We start from the raw sequence: 20,178 nt of genomic DNA, 5'->3' as shown, positions 1-20,178 counted from the left end.
CGACGCTTTGTTTTGAACTGCACCAACTGACAGCTCCTCCATTTAATGTAAACACGTATCCGGTTTGCGATTTAGAATCGTCCGGATCAGTGTCAAAGCTTGCATCAATGTAACCATTTACGATGAGCTCTTTGTCACCTCCATATACGAGAAACATATCCTTAGTCCTTTTCAAGTACTTCAGGATGTCCAGTGATCCACTCCTAGATTACTTTGGTACCTCCCTGCTAAACTTATAGCAAGGCACACATCATGTCTGGTACACATCATTGCATACATGATAGAGCCTATGGCTGAAGCATAGGGAACATCTTTCATTTTCTCTCTATCTTATGCAGTGGTCGTGCATTGAGTCTTACTCAACTTCACACCTTGCAACACAGGCAAGAACCCTTTCTTTGCTTGATCCATTTTGAACTTCTTCAAAATTTTGTCAAGGTGTGTGCTTTGTGAAAGTCCAATTAAGCGTTTTGATCTATCTCTATAGATCTTAATGCCCAATATGTAAGTAGCCTCACCGAGGTCTTTCATTGAAAAACTTTTATTCAAGTATCCTTTTATGCTATCCAGAAATTCTATATCATTTCCAATCAATAATATGTCATCCACATATAATATTAGAAATGCTACAGAGCTCCCACTCACTTTCTTGTAAATACAGGCTTCTCCAAAAGTCTGTATAAACCCAAATGCTTTGATCACACTATCAAAGCGTTTATTCCAACTCCGAGAGGCTTGCACCAGTCCATAAATGGATCGCTGGAGCTTGCACACTTTGTTAGCTTCCTTTGGATCAATAAAACCTTATGGTTGCATCATATAAAACTCTTCCTCCAGAAACCCATTCAGGAATGCAGTTTTTTTACATCCATTTGCCAAATTTCATAATCATAAAATGCGGCAATTGCTAACATGATTCGGACAGACTTAAGCATCGCTACGGGTGAGAAGGTCTCATCGTAGTCAATCCCTTGAACTTGTCGAAAACCTTTTGCAACAAGTCGAGCTTTGTAGACAGTAACATTACCATCAGCGTCAGTCTTCTTCTTGAAGATCCATTTATTCTCAAGTGCTTGCCGACCATCGGGCAAGTCAACCAAAGTCCATACTTTGTTCTCATACATGGATCCCATCTCAGATTTCATGGCTTCAAGCCATTTTGCGGAATCTGGGCTCACCATCGCTTCTTCATAGTTCGTAGGTTCATCATGATCTAGTAGCATGACTTCCAGAATAGGATTACCGTACCACTCTGGTGCGGATCTTACTCTGTTTGACCTACGAGGTTCTGTAGCAACTTGATCTGAAGTTCTATGATCATCATCATCAACTTCCTCACTAGTTGGTTTTGACGTCACAGAAACCGGTTCCTGTGATGTACTATTTTCCAACAAGGGAGCAGGTATAGTTACCTCATCAAGTTCTACTTTCCTCCCACTCACTTCTTTCGAGAGAAACTCCTTACCTAGAAAAGATCCATTCTTAGCAACGAATGTCTTGCCTTCGGATCTGTGATAGAAGGTGTACCCAACTGTCTCCTTTGGGTATCCTATGAAGACACATTTCTCCGATTTGGGTTCGAGCTTATCAGGTTGAAGCTTTTTCACATAAGCATCGCAGCCCCAAACTTTAAGAAACGACAACTTTGGTTTCTTGCCAAACCATAGTTCATAAGGTGTCGTCTCAACGGATTTTGATGGTGCCCTATTTAATGTGAATGTGGCCGTCTCTAAAGCATAACCCCAAAACGATCGCGGTAAATCTGTAAGAGACATCATAGATCGCACCATATCAAGTAAAGTACGATTACGACGTTCGGACACACCATTACGCTGTGGTGTTCCGGGTGGCGTGAGTTCCGAAACTATTCCACATTGTTTCAAGTGTAGACCAAACTCATAACTCAAATATTCTCCTCCACGATCAGATCGTAGAAACTTTATTTTCTTATTACAATGATTTTCAACTTCACTCTAAAATTCTTTGAACTTTTCAAATGTTTCAGACTTATGCTTCATCAAGTAGATATACCCATATCTGCTTAAATCATCTGTGAAGGTGAGAAAATAACGATATCCGCCACGAGCCTCAACATTCATCGGACCACATACATCTGTATGTATGATTTCCAACAAATCTGTTGCTCTCTCCATAGTACCGGAGAACGGCGTTTTAGTCATCTTGCCCATGAGGCACGGTTCGCAAGTACCAAGTGATTCATAATCAAGTGGTTCCATAAGTCCATCAGTATGGAGTTTCTTCATGCGCTTTACACCGATATGACCTAAACGGCAGTGCCACAAATAAGTTGCACTATCATTATCAACTCTGCATCTTTTGGCTTCAACATTATGAATATGTGTATCACTACTATCGAGATTCATCAAAAATAGACCACTCTTCAAGGGTGCATGACCATAAAAGATATTACTCATATAAATAGAACAACCATTATTCTCTGATTTAAATGAATAATCATCTCGCATCAAACAAGATCCAGATATAATGTTCATGCTCAACGCTGGCACCAAATAACAATTATTTAGGTCTAATACTAATCCCGAAGGTAGATGTAGAGGTAGCGTGCCGACCGCGATCACATCGACTTTGGAACCATTTCCCACGCGCATCGTCACCTCGTCCTTTGCTAGTTTCGAGTTGCAAATATTAGCAATAGAACCAGTATCAAATACCCAGGTGCTACTGCGAGCTCTAGTAAGGTACACATCAATAACATGTATATCACATATACCTTTGTTCACCTTGCCATCCTGCTTATCCGCCAAATACTTGGGGCAGTTCCGCTTCCAGTGACCAGTCCGCTTGCAGTAGAAGCACTCAGTTTCAGGCTTAGGTCCAGACTTGGGTTTCTTCTCTTGAGCAGCAACTTGCTTGCTGTTCTTCTTGAAGTTCCCCTTCCTCTTCCCTTTGCCCTTTTTCTTGAAACTAGTGATCTTGTTGACCATCAACACTTGATGCTCCTTCTTGATTTATACCTCCGCATCTTTTAGCATCACGAAGAGCTCGGGAATTGTCTTATCCATCCCTTGCATATTATAGTTCATCACGAAGCTCTTGTAGCTTGGTGGAAGTGATTGGAGAATTCTGTCAATGACGCTATCATCCGGAAGAGTAACTCCCAGTTGAATCAAGTGATTACAATACCCAGACATCTTGAGTATATGCTCACTGACAGAACTATTCTCCTCCATCTTGCAGCTATAGAACTTATTGGAGACTTCATATCTCTCAATCCGGGCATTCTTCTGGAATATTAACTTCAACTCTTGGAACATCTCATATGCTCCATGACGTTCAAAACGTCGTTGAAGTCCCGGTTCTAAGCCGTAAAGCATGGCACATTGAACTATCGAGTAGTCATCAGCTTTGCTCTGCCAGACGTTCTTAACATCGTCAGTTGCATCAGCAGCAGGCCTGGCACCCAGCGGTGCTTCCAGGACATAACTTTTCTGTGCAGCAATGAGGATAATCCTCAAGTTACGGACCCAGTCCGCGTAGTTGCTACCATCATCTTTCAACTTTGCTTTCTCAAGGAACGCATTAAAATTCAACGGAACAACAGCACGGGCCATCTATCTACAATCAACATAGACAAGCAAGATACTATCAGGTACTAAGTTCATGATAAATTTAAGTTCAATTAATCATATTACTTAAGAACTCCCACTTAGATAGACATCCCTCTAATCCTCTAAGTGATCACGTAATCCAAATTCAACTAAACCATAACCGATCATCACGTGAAATGGATTAGTTTTCAATGGTGAACATCTTATGTTGATCATATCTACTATATGATTTACGCTCGACCTTTCGGTCTCCGTGTTCCGAGGCCATATCTGCACATGCTAGGCTCGTCAAGTTTAACCCGAGTATTCTGCGTGTGCAAAACTGGCTTGCACCCGTTGTAGATGGACGTAGAGCTTATCACACCCGATCATCACGTGGTGTCTGGGCACGACGAACTTTGGCAATGGTGCATACTCAGGGAGAACACTTCTTGATAATTAGTGAGGGATCATCTTAAAATGCTACCGTCAATCAAAGCAATATAAGATGCATAAAAGATAAACATCACATGCAATCAATATAAGTGATATGATATGGCCATCATCATCTTGTGCTTGTGATCTCCATCTTCGAAGCACCGTCATGATCACCATCGTCACCGGCGCGACACCTTGATCTCCATCGTAGCATCGTTGTCGTTTCGCCAATCTTATGCTTCTACGACTATCGCTACCGCTTAGTGATAAAGTAAAGCATTACAGGGCGATTGCATTGCATACAATAAAGCGACAACCATATGGCTCCTGCCAGTTGCCGATAACTCGGTTACAAAACATGATCATCTCATACAATAAAATTTAGCATCATGTCTTGACCATATAACATCACAAAATGCCCTGCAAAAACAAGTTAGACGTCCTCTACTTTGTTGTTGCAAGTTTTTACATGGCTGCTACGGGCTTAGCAAGAACCGTTCTTACCTACACATCAAAACCACAACGATAGTTCGTCAAGTTAGTGTTGTTTTAACCTTCGCAAGGACCGGGCGTAGCCACACTCGGTTCAACTAAAGTTGGAGAAACTGACACCCGCTAGTCACCTGTGTGCAAAGCACGGCGGTAAAACCAGTCTCACGTAAGCGTACGCGTAATGTCGGTCCGGGCCGCTTCATCCAACAATACCGCCGAACCAAAGTATGACATGCCGGTAAGCAGTATGACTTGTATCGCCCACAACTCACTTGTCTTCTACTCGTGCATATAACATCAACGCATAAAACCTAGGCTCGGATGCCACTGTTGGGGAACGTAGTAATTTAATAAAAATTCCTACGCACATGCAAGATCATGGTGATGCATAGCAACGAGAGGGGAGAGTGTTGTCTACGTACCCTCGTAGACCGAAGCGGAAGCATTGACGCAACATAGAGGAAGTAGTTGTATGTATTCCCGGTCCAACCGATCCAAGCACCGTTACTCCGGCACCTCCGAGTTCTTGACACACGTACAGCTCGATGACGCACACCGGGCTCCGATCCGGCAAAGCTTCGGGGAGGAGTTTTGTCAGCACGACGGCGTGGTGACGATCTTGATGTTCAACCGTCGCAGGGCTTAGCCTAAGCACCGCTACAATATGACCGAGGTGTAATATCGTGGAGGGGGGCACCGCACACGGCTAAGGAACGATCACGAAGATCAACTTGTGTATCTATGGGGTGCCCCCCGCCCCCGTATATAAAGGAGCAAGGGGGGAGGCCGGCCGGCCCCTTGGGGCGCGCCAAGGAGGAGGAATCCTCCTCCTAGTAGGAGTAGGATTCCTCCTTTCCTACTCCTACTAGGAGGGGGAAGGAAGGGGGAGAGGGGGGAAGGAAAGGGGGGCGCCCCCCCTCCTAGTCCAATTCGGACCATAGGGAGAGGGGGCGCGCGGCCCACCCTGGCCGCCCCTCTCTCTTCCCACCAAGGCCCATGTGGCCCATTAACCCCCCCCTCCCCGGCACTCCGGTTTTCTCCGAAATCACCCGGAACAATTCCGGTGTCCGAATATAGTCGTCCAATATATCAATCTTTATGTCTCGACCATTTCGAGACTCCTCGTCATGTCCATGATCACATCCGGGACTCCGAACAAACTTCGGTACATCAAAATACATAAACTCATAAAGAAACTGTCATCGTAACTTTGAGCGTGCGGACCCTACGGTTCGAGAACAATGTAGACATGACCGAGACACGTCTCCGGTTAATAACCAATAGCGGGACCTGGCTGCCCATATTGGTTCCTACATATTCTACGAAGATCTTTATCGGTCAGACCGCATAACAACATACGTTGTTCCCTTTGTCATCGGTATGTTACTTGCCCGAGATTCGATCATCGGTATCCAATACCTAGTTCAATCTCGTTACCGGCAAGTCTCTTTACTCGTTCTGTAATACATCATCTCGCAACTAACTCATTAGTTGCAATGCTTGCAAGGCTTAAGTGATGTGCATTACCGAGAGGGCCCAGAGATACCTCTCCGACATTCGGAGTGACAAATCCTAATCTCGAAATACGCCAACCCAACAAGTACCTTTGGAGACACCTGTAGAGCACCTTTATAATCACCCATTTACGTTGTGACGTTTGGTAGCACACAAAGTGTTCCTCCGGTAAATGGGAGTTGCATAATCTCATAGTCATAGGAACATGTATAAGTCATGAAGAAAGCAATAGCAACATACTAAATGATCGGGTGCTAAGCTAACGGAATGGGTCATGTCAATCAGATCATTCAACTAATGATGTGATCCCGTTAATCAAATAACAACTCTTTGTCCATGGTTAGGAAACATAACCATCTTTGATTAACAGGCTAGTCAAGTAGAGGCATACTAGTGACATTCTGTTTGTCTATATATTCACACATGTATTATGTTTCCGGTTAATACAATTCTAGCATGAATAATAAACATTTATCATGATATAAGGAAATAAATAATAACTTTATTATTTCCTTTAGGGCATATTTCCTTCACCTAAGACGGGTGAAACCAGCCTAGGTGGGCGATCCAGGGAGCGGGGTGCCTGGTTGGCCACTCCACCCGACCCGCCCACCACGGCAGGTAGCGACCTGGTGGGAAGGGGTGCGGTGGCCTCCTGACCGCACACCCCTCCAAAGACGGCCAGTCTCATAGGAGAGAGCAAAGCCGCCGAGCTCAGCCTCGGCGCCGACGAAGATGGCGCCGCGGAGCGCCGGGCCACCTGCCTGCCACCTCGTGTCGCGTCATCCGCCGCAGCCTCCAGCTCCAAAACAGGAGGAGGAGAAGGAGAAGAGGGAGTGGTAGGGGCCTCCTGCCCTGCGGCTCCTCCCATCCCAACAAGCTCGGGCAAAAACGGACGCACCATCGGGTCCACTGAATCAACTCGATCACTCCAAAGCCTAGGAGGCGCCAAGAAAGCCCCCAAGGAACCAAGCTGCAATGTACTCGTCGGAACAGTACCTGTTGACCTTTCAGTAGCAGTCTCACCAGAGTCAGACGGACCCGAAGGCCCCTTGGCCTTATCATCATTACTCTTAGCACTATCATCCTGGTTACCCGAAGCACCTCCTCCCTCGGAAGTGTCCATAGGATTATCATCCTCAAATTCCCGGAAAAGATTGGGATCCTCATACTCGACAACCAACTGATACAGAACGCCTTCATGCGTCCAAGGCACCACATCCGGCAAGAACTCAATGTTAGCAACACTGACAAGCAAACGCGCCACCCCATGAGCACGTGTGAACTTCATATCCACCTGTTCAGTCTTACCAATCAGAGAACCCAGGCTCCAAGTGACCAAAAAACTATCAAGGGGAGCAGATGGCACCCCTGAGAAATGAACGCAAATCTGAGTTAACGGCGTGCCCTGCGGCTCCTTCTTTTTCCACTCATCAAACTGCAGCACAAAACTAGTACCAGTGACCCTGCTCATACCAAACTTGAGGATTCTCAGCTGATCCTCCTTAGACGGGAAATCCACTTTGTAAGTCTGATCTGTTAGCTTGAGCAAAGACCATTGAAAATTACCCGGTGCCAACTCCTGCAACTGCTGAATGATTTGTGCCTCAGTCAAAGGTCCATGAACCACCTGCACCACACCAGGGAAGGAGGTCTCAACCACGGGTGTCAAGGGTTCCACACTGGGAGACTCGAAGAACATTAACTCTGAGCAACAAACCCCATAGATGTTAACAGAAGGTTTAGGCCCCAACAAAAGAGGACACTCAGAAGCTGTATGCTTAGGTTTCCGGCACAAGTCACATAACTCCGCAGTGCATTCAACCAAAAAGTGACCCGGTTCACCGCAATGAAAACAGGTCACTTCTTCTTTTTAGCCGCCCACTTGGACACCTTTTCAACCTTGGACTTCTCCGTACCTTGTTCAGAAGAAGTATCTCCAGTCTGCATGGGCTCCAGCAACGTGACTGCGGCCAAGGCATGAACCGTCTCCACCGCCACCTGCGGTAGAGCCGATCCAACGGCAGCCACCTCCGGCGAGATCGTCTGCTGCTCAGAAACAGTGGTCGGCTGCCTCGGTGGAGGAGGGCGCCGGTTCCCGCCACGGCCTCCGCGGAAACGACCCCGGAAAGGACGGTTATTTGGGCCAACCGCGCCCTCCGCAAAGTTGTCGGGCGGTCCTTGGAAACCCTTACCGGCGTTGCCTTGATCCACCCAAGCATAGCCACGGCCACCTCCGGTAGACGAAGAACCCCGATGCAGACCATCATCGTATGCATTATATCCATCATCGCCCCACTGACCGCGTGGAGGGTTGCGATTGTCACCCGCGAAAGCACCCGCACCGCGACCATTCATGCCTTGGCCTGTCCCACCGCGGCCGCCCGCCATCTACCTCAGCCACGGTCGTTGCGGCAGCGGTGGCTCAGCCCTAGGCGGCGGCGGAGGCGCAACCCTTGGTGGGGGCGGTGGAGGTGGCGCAACCCTTGGTGGCGGTGGAGCGGCCCTCGCAGGGGGCGGAGGAGGCGCCACCCTAGGCAGCGGCGGAGCCACCCTGGGCAGAGGCGCAGCCCGCGCGGGAACCGAAGCGGCAGCGCCCGCAGCCTGCGCCGAAGCGACGCCCGCAGCCCCCGACGCATTCCTCGACGCTGGCGCAACCCTCGGTGGAGGAGGCTTGGGCGGCATCGCAGCCGCGCGAATCACGGATGGCGGGCGGCCTCCGAACCGGTCGATCCCAAGGTTGAGACGGCGCGAGGAGGCAGTCGGGAATCCCTGACTCCCGCGACGACGAACCCTAGAACCAGCGATGCAGCAACAGGGAACGAGCGAACATGCATGCGGTGGCTCGTGATCCGAAGCCTCCTCATGCACGTCGCCCCTCCCAGGTGGATCGCAGGCTTGGCCAGCCCCCTGGGCCTCAAGCCCAGTACTAGCCAAGCCCACAACGCCATCGTTCACTTGCGGCCCGTCTCTGCCTAAAAGCGAATTCAAACGTTCAATCCTCGCCGCCCGAACATCACGCACATCGGCCGGCGGCGGCGATCGCTGAGGCACAACTCGGCCTCCCTTCTTCTTTCGCCTAGTTACTCTCGTCCAGCACTCGGGACGAAAAAAGTCGGACAGTGTAACAACCGGCGGAGCCACTTTTGGCAACGGTCCAATCCATGGTTTCACCTTCAACTTCTGCGAAGGAACCCTGGACCAAGCGGAATCGAGTTTTTGCAGCCCTCATTGGGATTAGGCAACGGGACGGGATCCGGCCTGCCTGCTCCCTTTCCATGCTCCCATCCGTGCTCCCACTTCATCCTACGGTTGTCCTTTTCCCTTTTTCTTCGAGACTTTTTACGGTGCATCGTACTACTCAACATATTGGGTAGTATTTAGTTGATCCAACGGCTAGTATGGATTGATCCAAATTTTCGTTTAAGGATATATTGGTAATTCCCAAGCAGAGGTAGATCTGTTCTTTCCTAATTTAGTCCGAATAATATTAATCTAACTAAAATCTCATCTCATCCGACGCAGCACCGTTCGTCTGCTACTACATGCACACCACGCCGCCGCAAAATCTCAATGCATGCATGCGCCGGCGTGAGGACCTCCGCTATACCTACGCCGCTGCAGCCACTACATGCACACAGAATAACTATTAGGTGTGGCGGTGGCGCGCGGCGCGCTAGCCACTATGATTTTCATTTGATGAGCAGCAACGGCAGAGCGGCGGACGGTGCGATGCCGAGCGAGGCGGCGCGGGCGTGCGACGGCCGCTTGCGGCGGTGGGCGACTCCCTGAGCATCCTCGCGTGCGTACGTGCATTACGAGAGCAAACAGTGATCTGATTAATTGTGGGGTACGTGCGTGACGTGATTGTGTAATCTGGCCGGCGGCGAGTCTACTAGCGATGTTAGCTTTTCTACGTCGCTGTGTCCTGTGTACGTGGGTTACATGCCAGCTTGGGGCACGAACCTGGGCCGTCAGCTTCGTTCCGTCGTCGGCCGAGGCATATCGCAGAAAAATACATGGCGGCGTGTACAGGCCAAGAGATGATGGGAGGAAAGGTTGGTCATGGCGGGGAAGAAACCTGCCTGCGTGATTGATAGTACCAAAAATGCCCCCAACGAGTAAATATACTACCGAAAAACTGGTGTAGTATAGGCTAATCTGGGCCTTAGAAGCCAAAGAAATGAACGGCCCAGGTTGATTTGATGTACCGTAAAATGTCTCTTTTCTTTTCTAATCTAATCATCTCCCCCCTGATTTTCAGGGGGTGGAGCCGGGTCTTATTTTTTTCCAATCAAATCATGCCACGTACGCAAGAGCATGGATGGGAGCATGGAAAGGGAGCAGGCAAGTCTCGTCGAACGGGACGGACATTACCAAGTCAAGCTTAGGAGGCGACCAATCAGACGTTGCCTGCCGATCATCATTGTTGCCTTTTTTTTATTATGGGGCCCGCACTATTTCTTGGAGACCCGATACACTTCCTTTGCTATCGCCCGCCTAGTTGTGTTTGCCCGTTCCCCTCCTCCTCGTTTCCCCTTCTCATTTCGGAGCAGCCATGGTGATTTGGAGCTCCCCTCGCCGCCTGATTCAGTATTTCTCACCTGAGGTCTGCAACATCTCCCCCTCGCCCACCGCGGCTCCTATTTTTCCCCGTCGACTTCTGTTCCTCTAATTCGGTATTCTCGTCGATTTGTGTCGTTCGTCACATCTGTTTGTTAGCTGCGTGTAGAGTTTTCCTCGGTCAGATCTTGTTGTTTGTGTTGGTTGCACGTGTTACCCGCAGATATTTTGATCTCTTTGGCGTCTGCTAGTTTGGTAGGTTGTTTTTCGTCTGGTCTGTGTCTTGATGTAGATGTCTGGGATACAAATGCTGACTCTCTTGGTGGTTTAAGTCTCGCGAGGTGTGTTTGGTGGACTGAATTTTTTCAGTTTAGTAGCAATGATTTGGGACTGTAATTTTTAGTGATTTTGGTTAGTGACTTGGACTGTAACTGTGAATGAATTGGACAGTGATGTGGCCTGACTTCTTCAGTTAAGTAACTGATTGGGCCTGCAGTTTTCAGTGTTTTGGGTAGTGATTTGGACTGTAACTTTGAGTGAATTGGATAGTGATGTAGATTGATTTTTTTCAGTTAAGTAACAATGATTTGGAGTTTTGGACTGTAACTTTGAGTGAACTGGGTAGTGATGCAGATTGAATTTTTTCAGTTAAGTAACAATGATTTGGACTGTAACTTTGAGTTAATTGGACAGTCATGTGGACTGAATATTTTCATATAAGTAACAGTGATTTGGACCATAGTTTCAGTCTTTTATTAGTCTGTCTTACACTGCAATTTTTGAGTGTTTTGTTCCATTGGCTTGTAACTTCAGGAATGTGTAAGCTACAGTGATCTACTCTGAGTTTCCCCCCTTTTTCCAACACACTACATTAAACTGAATATCATTAGCCGATGACTAGTGTTGGTAGATTTTCCCTATTTTAGTTTTCTATGATTTTTTGCAATGTAAACCTTGTACATCATTTGCGCCTGAAGTAGCTCAGTAAAAGAGTATGACTCACTCTTTATTTGTCAAGAAACTAGTTAGAGAAAGCATGTTTTTGATAATGTTATTTTTTTGTTTTCAGGATGGTTTTCTGCTATTGGAAAGCCATATGTTGAGGAAATCAACTTCGTCTCATTGAGGTATATCACATGTCCTTTGATGCTGCATTTCATTGCGTTTGGTTCGATTGTAGGCATCTGCCCTCAATAGTTTGAGTAAACTATCTATTAATGCAAACAGGTATTCAGTTCCGAACTGTAAATAAATGTAGAGTTATTTTGTAGTAGGTCCCAGTAATTTGATCTAACGGTCACAAATTTGTCCTTTTAGTTCTGAACTGTAAATATGTTATCGGTTTTATAGATTCTTTTTGTTTGTTGCTACTATGTGAGTGCCTTCTAGTGTGAACGTTTTTAGCCTGATTGTGTTTGTCCTTTTTTCTGTTAATTTCAATTTGTAGTGCTTATGTTAATGCCTATCAATATTCAATGTAAGCAAACATCAGATCATGGTAGTTTACACTTCCAAAGTTACTTAAACTCGGTCCTTCAATCACAGCTATTTAAGAACAGGTAGAAAGTGTCTAAAACTACTATATCAAAGTTTCTTAACATTGTTTGGTTTTTCAGTTTCCAAAGTTTGTGAAAATAGTCATATTTTCTCTCAACTCGAGCAATCCTCCCCCTTGTATGTTTTTAACTAGTTTTCCCAAAATGGAATTGCTACCTTCGTGAGCATGTTTTGATCCCTGTAGTGTGTTTATTTCCCCAAATTCAGAAATCTACGATCTGGGCATCTAGTTTTCAATTTTCATGTGATCATAGACTACTAGTTCATGCGACCATATCCTAGTTGTTCCTAGGGTTTCTCCTAGTTCAAGCTTTTGTGTGATTATGTTCTTATTTTTTATCTGTGTAGATTTTGTGCTTAACTTAGCCTATGTAATCATCCAGTACAGGTCTGTTCTTTCTTCCAGATTTGTTCAGGCAGGAAAGAGACGAGAGACGACAGGAGGTGTTTACCTGTGATTTTTTTGGTTCTCCAGCCATGTTTGTGTCCTAGATCATGGAGGAATCGCCCTCTCTGGGGGTAAATTTAGCACTTTCTCAGTGGAATTGCAGTGTAATTCTTTTGTGTGTTTTAAGTGGAATTACAGTGTACTTTTAGTGGAATTACAGTGCATTTTCAGTGGTTTTACATTGGAATGACAGTGGAATTTACACTGTAAATCCGTGTGGGTTTACAGTGTATTTTTAGCGGCTTTTTGCTCTGTAGTTGCAAGTGGCATTTTTAGTGGAATTATTGTGCATTTTCCGTGGTTTTTACTGTAATTATTAGTGGAATCTACATTGTAAGTCTTAGTGGGTTTACAATGTACTTTTAGTGGATTTTTGCTCTGTATTTGCAAGTGGCATTTTTAGTGGAATTACAGTGTATTTTTAGTGGAATTACTATGCATTTTCCGTGGTTTTTTACATTGTAATTATTAGTGGTATTTTCACCCTTTGTATAGTTGATTCACAACAGCAACAACTGTAATTTTTCAGTATTTTAGTGCTCCCGAGTGTTATTAAGCTGTGTGGTTACATGTCATCAATTTTGGTCCTTTTCATCCTCGTGTAGTTAGCTTAGTCCACCTTTTGTTAACTTTTAACTCTTTTAGCTGCTTTCTGTATGGGTTTCAATAGTTTGGGGTGTGTACCCGTTTATAGTTTGGTATGTGGTCCTGTTTAGAAGCGATTTGTTGGACAGAAAGAAGGTGGTTTGCTTTGGAATACAAAGCGGGGGAAACCCTTTTTCGATAAAGAAGCAATTTGCAGGGCAGAAAGAAAAAACATGGGAAAGGGGGACACGAGACATGTGACACTTGTCATTCTTTGGTTGGCTAAAAAATATGACTGAAAGCAAATTAGATTTTATCTGGATGTAGAATAGACAGTCTCGAAGAATAGGATCGAACAGCCCTTCGGGCCGCGTTCGGATGTGGCCCTGGCCAGCTGGCCCTTTGCCGTATGAACCAGGCAGGGCTATCGACGTTATACGTCTTATGGGTAGGCTAAGCTCCTCAGTGTTCGGGCAGGGAAGCCCACTCCGTGTCAGGATGGAATGGCAGGACCAACGGCCGACATGGACGACACACGCAGGTGCAGCCCGGCGCACGAGGACGCACCCGGTCGTGGTTGAAATCCTCACATGACGGTGGCCCTAACAACGCACGTGGTTCATTTGTCATGGACCCCCCGAGGCGAGTCGTCCGGGTGCGCCATTCGGGCAGATTGGACGACGCGAAAAAACTCAGAAGGCCCCGCGACACGACATTGAAAATGGACGGCGTGAAGGGCACTCTGGCCAATACCATGCATGCAACGCGTCTTTACTTGACCCAGTTACCCTTGCGCCGCTCGGGCAGATTGGACGGCGCGAAAAAACTCAAAAGGCCCCGCGACACGGCATTGAAAATGGACGGTGTGAAGGGCGCTCTGGCCAATACCATGCATGAAACGCGTCCTTACTTGACCTAGTTAGGGCATCTCCAACAGGTTGTATGTTACTCTTGTTGGTAAAATGTCCATGTCATTAGCCAACAAGCTATCATACAACTACTCCAATGGATTGTATGTAAGCTATCCAATAGATGGTGAGATAATAAATGTGATTGCTCTCTATTTCACCTCTGAGCTTGTGCAAAGGTTGTTGGTGAATCTACATACAACTTTGCTCTCTCTTCATATTTAATACATGCCACATCATCACTATGTCTTAGGTGGCAAATTTACCAACATCTATCTTACAATCATTGGAGATGCCCTTACCCTTGCGCCGTCGGGCAGATTGGACGACGCGAAAAAACTTAAAAGGCCCCGCGACACGACATTGAAAATGAACGGCGTAAAGGGCACTCTGGCCAATACCATGCATGCAACGCATCCTTACCTAACCCAGTTATCCTATCTTCGCCACGACTCTTGTCTAGCAACCGCGTTTTCCCAAGTCTTCATGCGGACACAATGGTGGGTGATGTATGCGCGTTCGTGGGTAGGGAAGAGAAGAGCACGCGAGCTTTCCTGGAGTTCTTTTAACGCAAGTTGATCATTAAACAAAATTATCGCGAGCTTTCCTCGAGTTCCTTTTTGAACGCAAGTTGATCATTAACAAAGTTATCGTGAGCTTTTATAAGCCGCCCAAATCGACTCAAGCCTTCGTCCAGTAGGCAAGCCGTCCTCCTTTCACCTCTTCACTCATCGACAACTCACAAGCAACGCCGATCGACACTCGATCGAGATCGACCATGGAGGTGGTGAGCGCGATCGTCAAGGTGGTGCAGGCGATAGTGAAGGCGGCGGAGACGGCCCGGGAGAACAGTGAGAGGTGCCTTGACCTCGCCAACCGCGCGCGCATCATCGGCAACATCCTCCTCCTCGACTCCTCCACGGCCAGCACGAGCAGCAGCGCCAACGGCTACACAGCGAGGCTGAGAACGCCCCCGCTGGAGATGCTGAAGGACGTGCTCCAAGAAGCCCTTGAGCTTGTCGAGTCCCAGCAGCCGGGCGGCTTCGGCGCGGAGCTCATGAAGCTGCTGACAAGCGGCCCGACGGCCGCCAGGTTCAAGGAGGTCAAGGACAGGATCGCCGACTGGGTCAACATCGTCTGCTTGGCGGAGCAGTCCGCTGCTCGGGCCCGCCACGCCAACGCAGGGACCGGCTCGGCAACCACCTCCCTTGCCCCGGAGCATCACCACCAGAGCTTGCAGTTTGCGACGACGTCGTCGCAACAACACCTGAATTTCCAGTCCGCGACGTCACTGTCGCAGCACCTGGAGAGCTTCCCGTCCTTGCTGGGGTCGTCACAGCAGAAGCAGAGCTCGCAGTCTGCGACGTCGCTGTTGCAGGAGCACCAAAGCTTGCCGCAACGCCCGAGCTTACGGCTGCCATCGTTGCAGCAGAAGCAGAGCTTGAAGTCAACGACGTCGCTGTTGCAGGAGCACCAAAGCTTGCCGCAACGCCCGAGCTTACGGCTGCCATCGTTGCAGCAGAAGCAGAGCTCGCAGTCTACGACGTCACCGTTGCAGGAGCACCAAAGCTTGCCGCAACGCCCGAGCTTACGGCTGCCATCGTTGCAGCAGAAGCAGAGCTTGAAATCTGCGACGTCGCAGTTGCAGGAACACCAAAGCTTGCCGCAACGCCCGAGCTTACGGCTGCCATCGTTGCAGCAGAAGCAGAGCTTGAAGTCTGCGACATCGCTGTTGCAGGAGCACCAAAGCTTGCCGCAACGCCCGAGCTTACATCTGGCATCGTTGCAGCAGAAGCAGAGCTTCCAGTCCGAGGAATCGCCGTCCCAGCAGCAACGGAGCTCGCAGTCCACGATGCCACCATTACAGCAGCAGCAGAGCTTGCGGCAACGCCCGAGCTTACGGCTGGCACCATCGCAACAGAACCAGAGCTTTCAGCCCAGGGAGTTGTCGTCCCAGCAGCAACGGAGCTCACCGTCCACAACACCGCCGTTACAGGAGCACCAGAACTTGCTGCAATGCCCGAGCATACGGCTGTCACCATCGCAGCAGTATCAGCATCAAAGGCTCCAGTCGGGGGAGTCAACCGTCGCAGCAGCAATAGAACTCGCAGTCCGCAGTACGATCGCCGCAGTAGCGCCGGAGTTTGTGGCGGCAACACCCGGACTCTCAGCCTGCAAGCTTGCATCAGCAGCAGACCTCGCAGCCCGCAGCCCCGCACTACCACCGTCACAACAACATCAACACTTGATCCCTCGCCATGGCGGAACGCGGATTTTCGCTGTTGCCGTTGCGACGACGGTGGAAGTGCGGGCTGCGAAGTGTGAACTCTGGTGTGCTGATGCAAGCTCGCGAGCCGAGAGATGAGGTGTTGCTTATTTGGCAAGCGGACAAGGTAGTACAATACAATACAATAATATAGCTGTCCATGGACCCATGATGTCCTGTCGAGCAAATGGCACAAAACCACCACTTTGAAGGGGAGGTTTGCCAAAAACACTACGCTACACTTTTGTTGCAAACAACACCACGTCTTCTGCAATCATTTTACAAAAACCACTGATGGGCGGTTTTGTCTCGGTTAAGCGTGTTTATGACAAATGGGCCCGCCAGTCAGGCTGACATGGCACCTGTTAACACCTTGCAGGTAACGGCGACGGTTCGTAACGTTGTGATCTTGTGTGGAGCCATGTGGGGTCCACCTATCATTAAAAAAACACTTTTTCCTCGCCTTATCTTCACCACCAAAGCAGGCCGGGGCAGAGGCCCGCCGCCCGTTCTGCCCTCGGCTGGGGCAGAGGCCGCCGTAGCCGTTGCCACGTGGAGCCCGTCCTGTCCCCGGCAGAGGCAGGGGCCGCCATCGCCGTGCCGCCCGGAGGTCGAGCCCGCCTCTCCTCTACTCCTTCATCTCTCCCCCAGATCCCCAATGGTCGCGCCCGCCGCCTCAGATCCTCCTCCAGGAAGCTCCGTGGTTTCTTGTTTGGCCGCTCGCTCGGCAAGGCGTAGCCGGAGGCCCACGACGAGATGGAGGCAGCCGCCGGTTGCTGTGATGGCCGCGCCACCCAAGCGGAGGCATAGTCCGATCCGCGTGGCGGGGCTAGCCCCCATGCCGCCACAACCAATGCTGGGCACGTTAGAGGAGGAGCAGGAGGACGCCATGCTCTGCCTCCTGATGCTCTCGAGCGAGATGGAGGAGCTCGCCGGTGCCGAAGCAGGTGCACCTCAGCTCTGTTTCACTACAATGAAGATAAGGCAAGCAAAAATTAAAGGCATGATTTTTCTTTCTTTCAATGACAGGTGGACCCCACATGGCTCCTATCAAGATCACAATGTTACGAACCGTCGCCGTTACCTGCGAGGTGTTAATTAAGCAGTGCCACATCAGCCTGACTGGCAGGCCCATCTGTCATAAACACGCTTAACCGAGACAAAACTGCCGATCAGTAGGTTTTGCAAAATGATTACAGAAGATGTGGTGTTGTTTGCAACAAAAGTGTAGCGTATTGTTTTTCGCAAACCTCACCTTCAAAGTGGCGGTTTTGTGCAATTTAATCTGTCCTGTCCGGTGATTGTAATACAGTACACGTGTAATTGTCTGCTCTTCGCTGACTAATAAGTCCGGTGATAGCTTTGCCAGTGTTGTTTCCTTTGGTTTTCATTTCGAGCGAAATGATTGCTATGTAGCGTTTGATCCATACTATGGACTGTGTAGACTGACTCGCGTAGTTCTTGTAGATAACCAAGCGATTCAATCACGAATTCGCGGTACGGTTGGAGAAAAAAATTGGGAGAAAAACCGGAGAATATTGGGACTGGGAAGAGCAAGGGAAGAGAAGATTCATTTTTTAATTTGGCGATTTTGTTTAAGTAATAACTATATCCTTTACAATAGAAGAGGTTAGGAAATCAAGGGGTTTATCATACCACACCCTTGATTCCTGTCTCTCAAAACTAAACCGTGCAAGATCATGGGCACACCCATTAGCTTCTCCAAACAATAATTGTAGTACCGACAATCATCAGTGATCACTACTACCGACGCCCGATGCTCAGAAGGATTTTGAATAGTTTGGAAAATTTCCATAGAATCGCTCTCAATTGTAGTACAGAGGATACCAAGCTTTTCTGCTTGTCGTAGTCCCAATAACACCGCTAACGCCTCTATCTATGAGCCGTCCAATGGATGATGTTTAGATTTCACAACTGCAGCTTATGAAGCTTCCTAACCAGTCGCGTAGGATTGCACCACACGCACCTGCACTTGAGTCCACGTGGTATGAAGCATCGACTTTCAATTTAACACATCCCGTTGCCGACCTTGACAAACAAGTCTCCCGCTAGGAAATAATCTTCTTTTCAGCTACCCAATTAGAACGATACCTCTTACTCCCTCCATCGTGAAATACTTTTCATTGAAATGGATGTATCTAAATGTATTTTAGTTCTAAATACATTCATTTTCATCCATTTTGATGACAAGTAATTCCGGACGGAGGGAGTATTTGCAAAGTTGTTCGAGCTAGCAATACAATCCTCTCGTTGCGGGAAACCGGACAGGCAAAGAGAATGGAGTTGGTGGCTACCATTACCATTTTTCAATTTAAGAACAAGTTACCTTTACCACACCTTTTTTAAGAACATGCTACCTTTACCATAATTTTTTAGGGGAGCCTTTACCACATATGTGACGACAATTTTGTATCCCATCCACAGGCATAAACGCCCCATTTTTCAATTTAAGAGCAAGTTATCTTTACCACACTTTTTTTAAGAACAGACTACCTTTACCACAATTTTTTAGGGGAACCTTTACCGCATATGTGGACGGCAATTTAGAACCCCATGCACAGGCATGAACGCCTCACCCACTCCTTGGCCCAACACAGCCCACACAATGCACACCTCTGCCAAACATAAACTCATCCACCGACGTCTTTCATCATGGGCGCCTCTATATCTCGCATTCAGCGAGACCTCAGGAACCCTCGCTGAAGGCTAGGGCAAATTGGGCTGGCCCAGGCATGCGAGAGGCCACAACCTCTTTTTTTTTACGTTTTCTGTGTTAATTTTTTTCTTTATTTTTTACTTTTGTTATATAATCTTTACACCTATAAAAGGCTCAGTTGGTGATGATGGTGTGTCTGTCATTCGTCATTTCTGACCACTAGATCTGCATCTAACGACTGTGAGGTAAGTTGTGGCCATTTTGCAACAATATGCCACTTTTTTGCTCCAATTTGCAGAAAACCCCTTAGTATCTTGAAACCAACTACATCCCTTTCTCACATCATCAAAACAACCCGAGGAATATATTTTGAGTGAAACATAATATATCTTTTATGATATATGTATATCAAAACCAGAGTATATATATATATCACCCAGGATGCAAAATAAGTTATTCTTCACCCGAGGTAATCTTACGGTAGCTTCCTAAATAAATTAGGTTTAGAATCTAAATAGGTTATAAAAAACAAAAATATAGATTATAAAAAACAAAAATATAGGTTATAAGACTAGAAAAATCACATTTTATGTATGTTTTACATTCATAATTTTACATAACATAAAATATTTTTTACGGCGAGTACATATTTTCTTACATTGTCTTTTTATGTATGAAATAAGACAAATTTACGAAATGTAAAAACACGGTGTATTGATGTTAAAATAGAGAGGGGGTGAAAAATAACTATTCCTCACCCAGGGTGACGAATAGCGTGACCCCATATATATAACACTCTACACAAAATATTGAAAAATAGTAACCAAGCATTTGAAAAATGTTAAATGTGTATAGATAAAATATTTATCACATATACAAAAAATGTAAAAAAGTGTATGAAAATAATTAATCTTGTATTTTTTTAAATCTTAACCAAGATTTTGAAAAGGTGTTGAACATGCATTTGAAAAATGTTAATCAAGCATTTGAAAAAAAATGTTAAACATGTACAGAAAAAAATGTTGACCATGTATTTAGAGATTGATGAAATTTTTTGATCATGTATATATAAATATTAATCAAGCATTTGAAAAAAAACTGTTAAACAAGTAACTGAAAAATGTTAATCAAGCATTTGAAAAATGTTTAATCAGTATGGA

General features: G+C 46.9%; 1 protein-coding gene and 1 long non-coding RNA gene across 2 annotated transcripts; both read left to right on the top strand.

The window, feature by feature from the left end:
* The first annotated feature begins 10,517 nt into the window (after positions 1-10,517).
* LOC123083075 (uncharacterized) lies at positions 10,518-12,936 on the top strand. Its single transcript, XR_006439203.1, has 3 exons — positions 10,518-10,623; positions 11,647-11,704; positions 12,523-12,936. It is a non-coding gene; the product is annotated as an uncharacterized lncRNA (long non-coding RNA).
* Positions 12,937-14,780: 1,844 nt separating this feature from the next.
* Positions 14,781-16,651, top strand: LOC123083074 (transcriptional regulator DEF1). Its single transcript, XM_044505212.1, has one exon. It carries the CDS (start codon positions 14,854-14,856, stop codon positions 16,438-16,440), a length of 1,587 nt encoding a protein of 528 aa, XP_044361147.1. The 5' UTR covers positions 14,781-14,853; the 3' UTR covers positions 16,441-16,651.
* Positions 16,652-20,178: the final 3,527 nt, after the last annotated feature.

This window comes from Triticum aestivum, chromosome 4A (genome assembly GCF_018294505.1).
Source record: "Triticum aestivum cultivar Chinese Spring chromosome 4A, IWGSC CS RefSeq v2.1, whole genome shotgun sequence".
In the NCBI taxonomy this organism is placed as follows: domain Eukaryota; kingdom Viridiplantae; phylum Streptophyta; class Magnoliopsida; order Poales; family Poaceae; genus Triticum; species Triticum aestivum.
This window is presented reverse-complemented; position numbering and strand designations above follow the sequence as displayed.